Raw genomic sequence first — 14,048 nt, forward strand, 5'->3', positions numbered from 1 at the left:
TTAATTTTTCAATTGGTATAAAAATTAAATTTTTAGTTTTCTTCAATGTTTGCAAATCACTTCCCTTTATTTTCTCTTTTTTATTTTCTTTCTTTTTTTTTTTTATTTCACCAGTTGCCATTAAATGGAAATAGAGTAAGTTGAATGTTATAGGCTACATTTTGGTACTGTGGTTTTTTAATCTTACTTTTGAACAATACGGTTTTCTTGGAAAGGTTTTTTACTGTATTTTTATTAAGGTATAACTCTAAATTATATAATTATATAATTATAAATTTCACCTGTTCTATTGCACAGTTCTGCCTATTTTGACAAATGTATATAGTTGTGTAAAAACCACCACAGTCAAGATATAGAAAAATTTCATTATGCTAGGAAATTCTCCCATACTCACTTGTAGTCAGTCCCTCCCCCACTTCTTAGCCACTGATCTATTTTCTGTCCCTACAGCCTTACCTTTGCAAGAATATTATATAAGTGGAGTACAATATACATCCTTTTGAGCCTAGCTTTTTTCCCTTAGGATACTATGTTAGAGAATCATCCAAGTTATTGTGTGTATCCTAGTTCATTCCTTTTTATTTATGAGTATTCTACTCATTTCTCAGTTGAGGGATATGGGAGTTGTTTGTAGTGTTTCCTGATTACTGACAAGCTGCTGTAAAGATTCATGTTCAAGTTTGTGAGTGAACACAGCTTTCAATGGTATGGTATTCTCAATTTTATAAGAAACTGCCAAGCTGTTTTCCAAAGTGGCTGTATCATTTTGCATTCCTTCCAGCGGTGTATAAATTTCACTTGCTCTGCATCCTTGCCAGCCATGGTATTGCCTCTCTCTCTCTCTTTTCTTAGACATTCCAATACAAGTGTAGTTTTATCTCATTGTGGTTTTATTCTGTTTTTTGTTTTTATTTTCTTTTTAACATTCTTATTGGAGTATAATTGCTTTACAATGGTGTATTAGTTTCTGCTTTATAACAAAGTGAATCAGCTATACATATACATATATCCCCATATCTCTTCCCTCTTGCATCTCCCTCCCACCCTCCCTATCCCACCCCTCTAGGTGGTCACAAAGCACCGAGCTGATCTCCCTGTGCTATAAGGCTGCTTCCAACTAGCTATCTATTTTACATTTGGTAGTATATATAAGTCCATGCCACTCTCTCACTTCGTCCCAGCTTACCATTCCCCCTCCCCGTGTCCTCAAGTCCATTCTCTACGTCTGCATCTTTATTCCTGTCCTGCACCTAGGTTCTTTATAACCTTTTTTTTTTACATTCCATATATATGTGTTAGCATACAGTATTTGTTTTTCTCTTTCTGACTTACTTCACTCTGTGTGACAGACTCTAGGTCCATCCACCTCGCTACAAATAACTCAATTTCATTCCTTTTTATGGCTGAGTAATATCCCATTGTATACATATGCCACATCTTCTTTATCCATTCATCTGTCGGCAGACACTTAAGTTGCTTCCATGTCCTGGCTATTGTAGATAGAGCTGCAATGAACATTGTGGTACATGACTCTTTTTGAATTATGGATTTCTCAGGATATATGCCCAGTAGTGGGATTGCTGGGTCATATGGTAGTTCTATTTTTAGTTTTTTAAGGAACCTCCATACTGTTCTCCATAGTGGCTGCACCAATTTACATTCCCACCAACCGTGGAAGAGGGTTCCCTTTTCTCCACACCCTCTCCAGCATTTATTGTTTGTAGATTTTTTGGATGATGGCCATTCTGACTGGTGTGAAGTGATAACCTCATTGTACTTTTGATTTGCATTTCTCTAATGATTAGTTAGATGTTGAGCATTCTTTCATGTGTTTGCTGGCTATCTGTATATCTCCTTTGCAGAAATGTCTATTTAGGTTTTCTGCCCATTTTTGGACTGGGTTGTTTGTTTTTTTGATATTGAGCTGCATGAGCTGCTTGTATATTTTGGAGATTAATCCTTTGTCAGTTGCTTCACTTGCAAATATTTTCTCCCATTCTGAGGGTTGTCTTTTCGTCTTCTTTATGGTTTCCTTTGCTGTGCAAAAGCTTTTAAGTTTCATTAGGTCCCATTCATTTATTTTTGTTTTTATTTCCATTTCTCTAGGAGGTGGGTCAAAAAGGATCTTGCTGTGATTTATGTCATAGAGTGTTCTGCCTTTGTTTTCCTCTAAGAGTTTGATAGTGTCTGGCCTTACATTTAGGTCTTTAATCCATTTTGAGTTTATTTTTGTGTGTGGTGTTAGGAAGTGTTCTAATTTCATTCTTTTACATGTAGCTGTCCAGTTTTCCCAGCACCACTTATTGAAGAGGCTGTCTTTTCTCCACTGTATATTCTTGCCTCCTTTGTCAAAGATAAGGTGACCATATCTGCGTGGGTTTATCTCTGGGCTTTCTATCCTGTTCCATTGATCTATATTTCTGTTTTTGTGCCAGTACCATACTGTCTTGATTACTGTAGCTTTGTAGTACAGTCTGAAGTCAGGGAGCCTGATTCCTCCAGCTCCGTTTTTCCTTCTCAAGATTGCTTTGGCTATTCGGGGTCTTTTGTGTCTCCATACAAATTGTGAAATTTTTTGTTCTAGTTCTGTGAAAAATGCCAGTGGTAGTTTGTTAGGGATTGCATTGAATCTGTTGATTGCTTTGAGTAGTAGAGTCATTATCACATTATTGATTCTTCCAATCCAAGAACATGGTATATCTCTCCATCTATTTGTATCATCTTTAATTTCTTTCATCAGTGTCTTATAGTTTTCTGCATAACGTCTTTTTGTCTCCTTAGGTAGGTTTATTCCTAGGTATTTTATTCTTTTTGTTGCAGTGGTAAATGGGAGTGTTTCCTTAATTTCACTTTCAGATTTTTCATCATTAGTGTATAGGAATGCAAGAGATTTCTGTACATTAATTTTGTATCCTGCTACCTTACCAGATTCATTGATTAGCTAGAGTAGTTTTCTGGTGGCATCTTTAGGATTCTCTACATATAGTATCATGTCATCTGCAAACAGTGACAGTTTTACTTCTTCTTTTCTGATTTGTATTCCTTTTATGTCTTTTTCTTCTCTGATTGCTGTGGCTAAAAATTCCCAAACTATGTTGAATAATAGTGGTGAGAGTGGGCAACCTTGTCTTATTCCTGATCTTAGTGGAAATGGTTTCAGTTTATCACCATTGAGAATGATGTTGGCTTTGGTTTGTCATATATGGCCTATATTATGTTGAGATAAGTTCTCTGTATGCCTACTTTCTGGAGGGTTTTTATCATAAATGGTGTTGAATTTTGTTGAAAGCTTTTTCTGCATCTATTGAGATTATCATATGGTTTTTATCCATCAGTTTGTTAATATGGTGTATCACATTGATTGATTTGTGTATATTGAAGAATCCTTGCATTCCTGGGATAAACCCCACTTGATCATGGTGTATGATCCTTTAATGTGCTGTTGGATTCTGTTTGCTAGTATTTTGTTGAGGATTTTTGCATCTATGTTCATCAGTGATATTGGCCTGTAGTTTTCTTTCTTTGTGACATATTAGCCTGGTTTTGGTATCAGGGTGATGGTGGCTTCATAGAATGTGCTTGGGAGTGTTCCTCCCTCTTCTATATTTTGGAAGATTTTTGAGAAGGATAGGTGTTAGCTCTTTGATAGAATTCGCCTGTGAAGCTATCTGGTCTTAGGCTTTTGTTTGTTGGAAGATTTTTAATCACAGTCTCAATTTCAGTGCTTGTGGTTGGTCTGTTTATATTTTATGTTTCTTCCTGGTTCAGTCTCAGAAGGTTGTGCTTTTCTAAGAATTTGTCCATTTCTTCCAGGTTGTCCATTTTATGGGCATATAGTTTCATGTAGTAATCTCTTATGATCCTTTGTATTTCTGCAGTGTCGGTTGTTACTTCTCCTTTTTCATTTCTAATTCTATTGATTTGAATCTTCTCCCTTTTTTTCTTGATGAGTCTGGCTGATGGTTTATCAATTTTGTTTATCTTCTCAAAGAACCAGCTTTTAGTTTTATTGATCTTTGCTATTGTTTTCTTCAATTTTTTTCATTTATTTCTGATCTGATCTTTATGATTTCTTTCCTTCTGCTAACTTTGGGTTTTTTTTTTTCTTCTTTCTCTAATTGCTTTAGGTGTAAAGTTAGGTTGTTTATTTGAGATGTTTCTTGTTTCTTGAGGTAGGATTGTATTGCTATAAACTTCCCTCTTAGAACTGCTTTTGCTGCATCCCATAGGTTTTGGGTCATTGTGTTTTCATTGTCATTTGTTTCTAGGTATTTTTTGATTTCCTCTTTGATTTCTACAGTGATTCATTGTGGTTTTAATTTGCATTTCCCTAATGACTAATGATGTTGGGCATCTTTCTTTGTGCTTTTTGCCATCCATATATTTTCTTTGGTGAAGTATATATTCAAATCTTTGGCCCATCTGTAAAATGTGTTACTTTCTTTTTATTGGGCTATGAGTTTGTTTCTAATTCTAGATACAAGTCCTTTATCAGATATGTGATTATAAAAACTTTCTCCCTCTCTGTGTCTTTCATAAAGCAGACATTCTTAATTTAAATGAAGTCTAATTTATTTATTTGTTCTTTGAATTATTGTGCTTTGGGCTGTGTATGTAAGAAATCATTGCCTAACTAAAGGTCACAAAATTTTCTTCTTTTTTTTAAGTTTTAGAATTATAGGTTTTACATGTATATTTATGATCCATTTTGAGTAATTTTTTCATAGAGTGTGAGCTTGGATAAAGGCTTTTTGTTTTTGCTTTTGCATATGTGTATCCAGTTGTTCCAGCACTATTTATACTTGGTGAAACTGTCCTTTCGCCACCAAATTGCCTATTTATTTACCTTTGTCAGAAACCAATTAGCCATATATGTGTACAACTACTTCTGGATTCTTTTTTCCTTTCCATTTTTCTACATGTTTATTCTTCCTTCAATACCACTCTCTTGATTACTGTAGCTTTATACTAAGTCAGGAAATCAAGTATATGAATCTTTTAACTTCAAAGAGAAAGTGTATTCTGCCGTTTTTGTGTAGTGTTTTCTAAATGTCATTTAACTTAGTTTAGTTGATAATGTTGTTCATGTCCTCCATATCCTCAGTGGTAATTTTTCTGCTTTCTCTATTAACTGCTGAGAGGGTGTGTTGATGTCTCCAACTGTTTTTGTGGATTTGTCTATTTCTCTGTTCAGTTTTATCAGTTTTTGCTTCATGTATTTTGAAGCACTGTTGTTAGGTGCATACACATTTACATTTGTTATGTCATTTTGTGGAATAGACCTTGTAATAATTAAGTTGTGTTCATCTTTATCCTTATTTTGAAGTCTGGTTGACATGATATTAATATAGCTACTCCTGCTTTCTTTTGTTTAGTGTTTGCATAGTATCTCTAGTCTATCATTTTATTTTTAAGCTATTTACCCTTTATATTTAAAATTGATTTATTGTATATGGTGTATAGTTTGGTCTTGATTTTTTTCAGTCTAATCTGATGATCTTTACTTTTTTTTTTTTTGAACCTGAAGTAATGAGTCATTTATTAGAAGCAAGTCATTGGCTGAACGAGTTTACATATGACAGAAAATTTGGAGGGTACCCTAGTGTGGTAGATTTTCAGCATAAACAAAATTTTCTTAAAACAACATGGAATTATTTGTTTAGGTCATTGCTACAGATTGAGACTGAAGATTAAGTGGAGTCTGTTGTAGCATGTGACTGATGATCTTTATTTTTAATTGATATGCTTATAAAGTTTACATTTAATGTAATTTTTATATGATTGGATTGAAATACACCATATTATTAGTTGTTTTATTTTTTAATCTCTTATTTTGTTTTGTTCCCCAGCATTTCATTTCTGATTATTCCATTTTAGCTTCATTATTGATTTTTTTCTTTTAAAAATTATTTTATTCATTGCCCTAGGTTACACAATATACACCTTTAATTAATCAGAGTCTACTTTTAAATAATATCATACTACTTAACATGTAATATAAGGACTTAACAGTATTTTCTCAAATTCTTCTCCCATTCTTTGTGCTATTGTTGTCATACATTTTACTTTTACATATGCCATAAACACAGTGAATTAATATTTTTGCTTTTTATAGATATCATTTAGAGCAATTAAAAATAAGGAAAATAGAATTTTATATTTACCTCCATTTATTCCGTTGCAACTCTTTATTTCTTTGTGTATATGTTATATCTTACCACAGTTTTAAAAAAATGTGTTGAAATTGTTCTTACCTATTAGCATTTACACCACCATTTCCTGACTCTTGCTGGGTCTATTAAAAATTTGATGTGCATGGGTAGCTAGGAATATGCTTGATTTGTATATTTCTTTTGTTCTTTCTTAGAATTTCAGAACCACTGGACTGAATTTATCATGAGAGGTCCTTTGGCCTAATCTTCAAAGTATGACAGATTTACTTCAACTGATCTTATTTTAAAACTTATCTGAAGTTCTCTAAGGTTGTACTTAAGCCTGCTCCGTCTCTTTTTATCTCTGTCTTGTTCTCTTGCTCTCATGACTGGAGAGGAAGCATCAGGACCACAATGTCCTGCTTTTTAATGTTCTCTTTTTAGTAACTTCACACATGTATCACATACATAAAGATAGTTATTCTCTTCTTACCATTCTCCTTTACAAGTAAAAAATTTTCTCTACTTCTCCAAGTTTTTTATAGAGGGATAAATTTACTTTTTCTCTGAATATCTTTGACCATTTTAATAGGATTTTCTCCTGGACATTTCACATAATCATTTTTGTTAGGCACATGTAAGTAAGTGGTAGCAGTATTCACCAAGATGAAGGAACCGGTATCTCTATGGGACTAATATTGGCTCTGGGAGAATGCCAGGGAACCAAATGAAATGGTGTAAATTCTCAAGGGTCCCCAGCACCTTTGCCAAGTAGTGGAGACTTTCCTGACCCTTACAGCCTAGTGCTGCAATTAAACCCTCTCCCTGAAGCCATAAGGCTTACTTTTCTCCAGAGATGACTGAAGGCAACAGCCTTAGGCAGGTTACCTGTATAGCGTTGAGCTAGGAGAAAAAAAGCAGACAGGAAAATCTTAGCACACTATCTTTAGTTATGAGAAAAAAATCCTCTCAACAGTTGGGCCAGTCCTATAATAGAACTTATAAACACTTGTCAGTTATGAGGGTAACTGTAAGACATACTTATTTTCAAGCTTTCCCCTTAATTTCTTGTCCAAAGCATAACATTTTCTTTTTGTCTTTTTCCCCCTCAAGGGGTGCTACATCCATTGTATACAGATGCAAACAGAAGGGGACCCAGAAGCCTTATGCTCTCAAAGTGTTAAAGAAAACAGTAAGTTTATTTCATTATATAATAGCATCTCTAAGGGATCTGTGACCTGGAGAAGGCAGGAGCCCTGATTCAAAGGACAAAAGGACCAGAGAGCTGCTATGTGCAACTAACTCATTTGAATCATGATTATGAGAGTGCAGCCAAATCGGTTGTTTTCTGATGGAAACTGTGATTCTTTGAAAGCAACTGGATCTCAAATTAGATACGGTTGTGGGGAGGAGAAGTATGGAATGGAAAGACATTTAGAGTTGCCAGGTAAACTTTGCTTTGTATACCTGTCATGTTTTCAGATATATATGTACATTTATATAACCTCCAATCACAATTTAATATACTAGAAAAGGTTGCTATTTAAAAATACCTAAATGAAACACAAATAGATGCATTTGTTAAAGAAGTCATCAGCTTCTAACTTGATTTTCAGATGGTGGGTTTACTTCAGTAAAGTACAACTAGGCAAATGCTAATGTATCTGGGACTGAACCTGCTCCTCGAAGAAGTTCGTATTTGAACAAGAAGGAAGGATTTTGTTTTCGGATTTTTTTTTTGTTTTTGCCCTAAACTTGTAGGTGAGCTGAGGGGGCAAAAGTTACTTAGGCTCATCTCCAATAAGTAAGAAATGCTAAGGTGAGAGTTCAAAATACAAATGCCAGCATGTAATACTGGCATTTTTGTACTCCCTGTGCCCCAGAGAATATTTGTCATTGTAATGCCCTACTTATACTTTCTGTCCTTAGGTAATTTCCCCTTATAAAACCACAAAAAGACAACATATTCTTTTATAGCAAATTCTTCCTTTCTCAAATTTTATGTGAACAAATATGTGAAATATATATATTTCTGAAAACCCAGTTGTAACATATGCTGAGGAGAGACATACTGTAACTTTTGAAGTCAAATAATACCTCTTTGAGGCCAAGGGATTTTTTATTTTCTAAAGTCAGCTTAATATCACCAACGGTTTATGTATTGTCTGGCACAGGGAAATTTTAGACTCTCATATAATGAAGAAGAGAATAATGGCACAATGTTTTCAGTCAAGTAGAAGTAGAATGACATTTTCAAACAATCTGTTAGAATTTAAGGCCATTCAACTAACAAGAACAGTATAACTGAAGAAGGTAATAGTTTAAATGGCAATTGTTCCTAATAAGGTCTTTATTCTGGATTTCCTATTTGGTGTAGCCAATGATTCCAGAATGTAGAGGCAGCTTTTGATTGATAAGGTTTGGAGTTTTCTCTTAAATCAATTTCTTATAGTCATAAAATGTATTTGAACTAAGGAGTATTAAAATTTTATGAAATAGAATTTCCTGTTAAACATCTGCTTTTTATGAAAATATATTGGCATGCTTTAGCAGTAGTGACACAAGAGATGTTTTTGGACTTGGTTGTATCATTTCTTGCTGGTTAAAAAATTCTCAGTAAAATTTGTGTGTGGTTATTTTATTTTCATAGTTGAGGAAACTTTGAAAGGCACTAGCTATATAAACATCTAGGAAAATGAGTATTCAGAAATGACTTGTGAATGCTCAGAATCCCGAAGGACAAGGGGCTGGTTTAGAGAATATTTGTTTATGTCAAAAATCTTTGGATGGATTGGAATAAGAGATAAGTGAAGACACTTGGTGGGTTCATGACTTTTATTCATTGAGAAAGTAAAGCTCCGATTTGCCTTCCCTGTCTTCTCTTCTCCACCTCTGTTGTGGAAACATCTTCCTCCGAAGACAGGCACGAAGAAAATGTGGACGGGAACCAAGTGTCAGATGGAACTGCAGAGCGATGCAGTAAGGCAGATGTTGTCAAACACAGTTACTGTTGTACCAAATGGAATGAGAGAAATCCCCTGGAGAAACCTCAGTTTTGAACATAAATTAGATGGAATTCCCAGCATTGTCTCCTAGAATCAACCATGCCCAGAGATGTGTAAACAAGAGGAATAGCAGGCAAAACCTCAAAGAGAAATTGCCTCCAGTGTTTAATTCTATATAGGTCATGAAGACAGAACTTCCTTATCCAAATGAAATGAATGAAGCCTATGATCTTATTTTAAGACTAAGAATCTATTTATGGAGGAAAAGTGATGCAGGGGAAACAAAGTATTCTTCTAGCAAATTCAGTTAAAGATCTGCTCTTGACGGGGAAAGTGAGCTTCAGAAAACTTGAATGATCTGGGTAATCTATTTATTAGATTGAGCCACATAAAACTGCATCTATTAAACTATTCTTGACCTATAAAAAATGACAATTTTATGTGGTTCAACTAACAACTTTGGGGCTACTATACCACTTCACTGGATAATTTCTTGGGTCCTCATTTTATGATTAGACCCAAACTTAAGAGGTTTGAAAGATTATCTATCTACATCTATCTGTCTGTCTATCATCTATCAACTATCTGTAAGAATTGCATAGGGCTGATGTAATAAACTACCATAAACTGGATGGCTTAGAACAATTAAAATTTATTCTTTTACAGTTTTGAAGTCTAGAAGTCTGAAATCAAGGGGGCAGGACGGCAAGGTTGATTCCTTCTGAGGGCACTGATGGAGAATTTGTTCCATGCCTCTCTCCTAGCTTCTGGTGACCATCAGCAATGCTTGATGTTCCTCGACTTGTCATTGCATCACTCTAATCTCTGTCTTCATTGTCACATGGCAGTCTTCTCCCTGCATGTCTTCATATCATCTTCCCTCTCTGCATGTCTGTGTTCACATTTCCCTCTTCTTATAAGGACACCAGTTCTGTTGGATTAGGGGCCCACCCTACTCCAGTATGACCTCATCTTAAATTAACTACCTATATTTACAACCACTAATTCCCAGATAAAGTCACATTTTTAAGGACTAGGGGGTTAGGACTTCAACATACTTTGGAGGGGGGAACACAATTCCACCCAAAATCCTATCAATAAAAGAGGACCTCTAAGGTGAATTTCAAAATATTCCACTCAATAATCTATCTGAAGTTGAATAAAACTTTTATCACATTCAAGAAACTAATAAACATAAGAAAACCTATCCATTTTATAGGTGATTAGATTCATATATAAATGTTTTTAAGTCTAAGAAAAGTTCCCTATCTCTTCAACAAGTTAATTATTTGATAACAATAATCCTCTTCCCCAGGATCTGTTTAAAAGCTGTTTCAGGACAGTTTACCCAAATTTTATTTTGTGGCAATATTATGTTCCTTTCTCATAGCTTAATATTTTAGGAAGGATTTAGTTTACCTTGGCAATAAGGGACTTACTCCCCCTATAAAACACCCTGATTGTCATTAACAATCCATTAAGCACTCATATGTCTGAATGATAGACAAAGACTCTAATTTATCCATAGGAAGACAGACTAAAGCATCTACTCTTATGGAGAAATCCACATTCCATTGGTTGTCAGGTACAGGACAGAATTAATACTGATAATAAACATAAAGTAGCTTGTTATGTTCAGACAATTAGGTATTTTGGCTAATAAAATATCCTTGTGGGAACTTAACATGTAATTATAACAAAAATATTTTAAATTACCATATATTTTATATGTGGATATAATACCATGTTCTTTATCTATAGACAACTACAATTTCTAGAATTAGAATACATTAAAATACATATCGACCAACATCATTAATGTCTGCAACTTACTTTCAAATAGTTCACAATGAAAGAAAAGTGTGCATGTGTGTATGTGTGTGCACATATAGGGAGAGAGAGAGAGAAAAAAATATGGCAAAAATCAATAGTTATTAAATTTAGGACAGTGTACTAGGGTCCATGCTGGATTTCAGAATTTCAGTATACGAGAAAATTCTCATAACGAAAAATTTGAGTTAAACCAAACTTCAACATTGAGATCCTGTTCAACATAACTTTTCTCTGGACATTCAGAAAGTGTTACAAGATCTTACAGTTTCTAAATGTCCTGATAAACACCAGTGACTCTCTATTATAGATGTATTGAAGTGCCAGAAAACAGAAAATGATAATTGAACCAACTTTTTACTATACTGAAAATCCTGGACTTTTCCAGAAACAATATCCATTTGTCTCATCAAGTCATTAATGAGGATAAAGCTTTGAGGGCAGTGAGAGTAAACAAGAGAGGAAAATGAATTGAAGGGCTCTTTTGGTTGTTTATTTTTTTTAATTTTTTTCCACGTAGTATTAGAGATCCTTGGACTGAAGAACTCATCAAGTCACTAGGAGTGCCATACCTACTCTCCTCCTGGGAAAGGTGACCCATTTTGTAACTTTTTATTTTAAAACAGTTACAGATTTACAGGCAGTGCCATTTTTGTTGCCCATAAATACCTCATTACCTTGTATGTAATTGGCTTGCAGATATCAGTGAAACTTTTACTGTGAACTTTGTAAAACGAATCCAGGGTGAAGGAAACAAGGCCTCCTTTTTTCCTTCACTCATGAGCCTTTCATCATCTCCGTTTTATGCGATATTTAGAAGAAATTGAAGTAGAGTAGAAAGATTTTCTAAGCTGCATCCTCAGATGAACAACTTTGAGGCATTAAAAGATTCTGACACACACGGGTAGTGGGACAATAAGTGATTTACAAGATGGGACCTTTTTATTGATGTTATGTGACTTTTGAATATGCCAAACTTAAAACTGCACAGAAGGAAAATAATAGATTCAAGAAAATGTCAAAATTTGAACAGACTATGCAGATGGAACCTTCAGTCTGGACTGACTTTTGCTGAGTTAAATGGAATCACAACTTTTGAAGAATTTTGGTGTTAATGGAGTCACTATTTCAGGAATGAGTCACAGGCATTATCTCTTTTCCTAAGGAGTACATCCCTTGGGGTGTGTCTAAATAATCACACTTCAGGCCTATAAATATGGCTCATTTTCAAGAACTGATCGAGATTTAAGAAAATTATGATCATCAATCATTTATAGTGTCCCTGGAATTTTGAAGACAAAGATTTGAATTCTAAAATCCTGATGACATTTCTAGCCATGTGGCTCAACTCTTGAAAAAGATTGCATTCAGATTGCTATAAAATCCTTTCATGAAATACCCAGTATTGAGTCTAAGAATTAATCTCAGTGTGTAAATTCAGAATTTATGAGTCTGAGAGCCAATCTCAGTGTGTAAGTTCAGAATGTATAGATCTTCTGACTCTCCTTAAGAATGGCTATGTAGTTGTGGGGTAAGATCATGGGCTGTGGAGCCAGACAACTTGAGTTCAGGATCACTTCTGCCACTTACTACCTGCATGACCCTACAACAGTTATGTAAATCTCTCAATCTATCTGTGAAATGAGTTTAAGAACATCTAGCCTGTGGCATTTTAGTGACAATTAAAATGAGATAACTTATGTAAAATATTTCTCAGCACCTAGGGAGCATGTAATAAATGGTGAACATTGTTCTTATTATTAATTGTAATGGGTCCACACAGATATTTTATATTATAATAGTACCAGCTCATTCTATGTAATTCTAATGTTTTCATTAGCTTGATTGAAAACTAAGCAGTAAGCAGCACCAGACATATTGTATACTGCTGTATGAATAAACTAATTGTATCATTTTGGGATTGCTTTTAAAATATCTGCTAAAAATGGGTATATATTTTACTATTATCAATAAAATTTAATGTGACACTAAAGATTTCTGGTCGTATGACCTCATACTTAAACAAATCTTGGATGCCCGTGATTCCTAGATTTGGAACACTTTCAACCCTACTGCTCTATTCTGATTCTTGACATTGGACAACTGTGACTTGATCCATAGTTTAGAAGCTGTTTTAGGTCTAAATTTTGTCATATTTTAGTTATTGTAATGTAAAGTTATCTATAGATTTCTGGAAAGGCTTTTCTTGAATAATTTAATTAGCATTCACCTAGTAAATGTTCCTAACTTTTATAAAATTTCCATTAAGTGCTAAGGGATAAAAGAGGCCTTTTATCCTCCTCTCAGTTAGTTGAAGAGCCACACATTGTGACTTGCTAATCATTCTATGAGTTAGTTTTTAATTTGTATTCATTTTTCCTTATGTTCTTGTGAATTAGCTCTTTGAGTATGTAACTATGATGCTGCAGGAGACTTTGAAAAGTTGCTCTAGATTAAATTACAGAATGTACACAGGCCTCCCTCAAATTCTTGGTAGTTGAATCTCCGGGATGTCTCCATTAGAGAAGTTTTCAGGTTTTTCAGTTCTGAAACAGAAGTAATAACATTTATACCACTTGGTAAACTGAGGATTACCTGCTCTTGTCTCTTTCTATCTAACCTTTGGGAACATGGAAAACTGACCACAGGCCATTCATTTTTCAATTTCTGTGATATACGTAAGAGAGATGGCTAGATCAATCTGTGTTAAAGATATGCATCTATTAAACACTGCTATAACTACTTTTAACAACTAATGGGTATGCTCTAGAAGTGGAGTCAAGGTCGCCCTTGGTCAGTGATGGAGAGGAGAATAATAAATCACTAGCTCAAATAGACTTTTTGGGCCCAATTGAGGTCTCAGAACACATTAAGGAAAGTAGTTTGCCGATAACAAGCTGTGTCAAGTGAAGTGAAACTTCTTCAAGCATTCTGTCAGTTGGAACCTATTGATTTTCATAGGGACTATTAGGCCAGGTTTCCTGGAATAGGAATAGGGATATTTCTATTCAGTTTGTGACAAGTATATGTCTACAAGAGAAGAGAGGTAGCAGGGTGGAAT

General features: G+C 34.5%; 1 protein-coding gene across 5 annotated transcripts in view; it reads left to right on the plus strand.

The window, feature by feature from the left end:
* Window positions 1-14,048, plus strand: part of CAMK4 (calcium/calmodulin dependent protein kinase IV) — a 244,059-nt gene that overhangs the window by 109,433 nt on the left and 120,578 nt on the right. For 4 of the 5 annotated variants that reach the window (XM_036846831.1, XM_036846832.1, XM_036846830.1 and 1 more), the window contains exon 2: window positions 7,266-7,344. The exons of the other annotated variant lie outside the window; for it this stretch is intronic. In XM_036846831.1, the coding sequence (XP_036702726.1) occupies window positions 7,266-7,344 (79 nt within the window). The remainder of the gene's footprint in view (window positions 1-7,265; window positions 7,345-14,048) is intronic. 5 annotated transcript variants of the gene reach the window in all.

The sequence above is a fragment of the Balaenoptera musculus genome, chromosome 3 (genome assembly GCF_009873245.2).
Source record: "Balaenoptera musculus isolate JJ_BM4_2016_0621 chromosome 3, mBalMus1.pri.v3, whole genome shotgun sequence".
NCBI classification, from domain to species: Eukaryota; Metazoa; Chordata; class Mammalia; order Artiodactyla; family Balaenopteridae; genus Balaenoptera; species Balaenoptera musculus.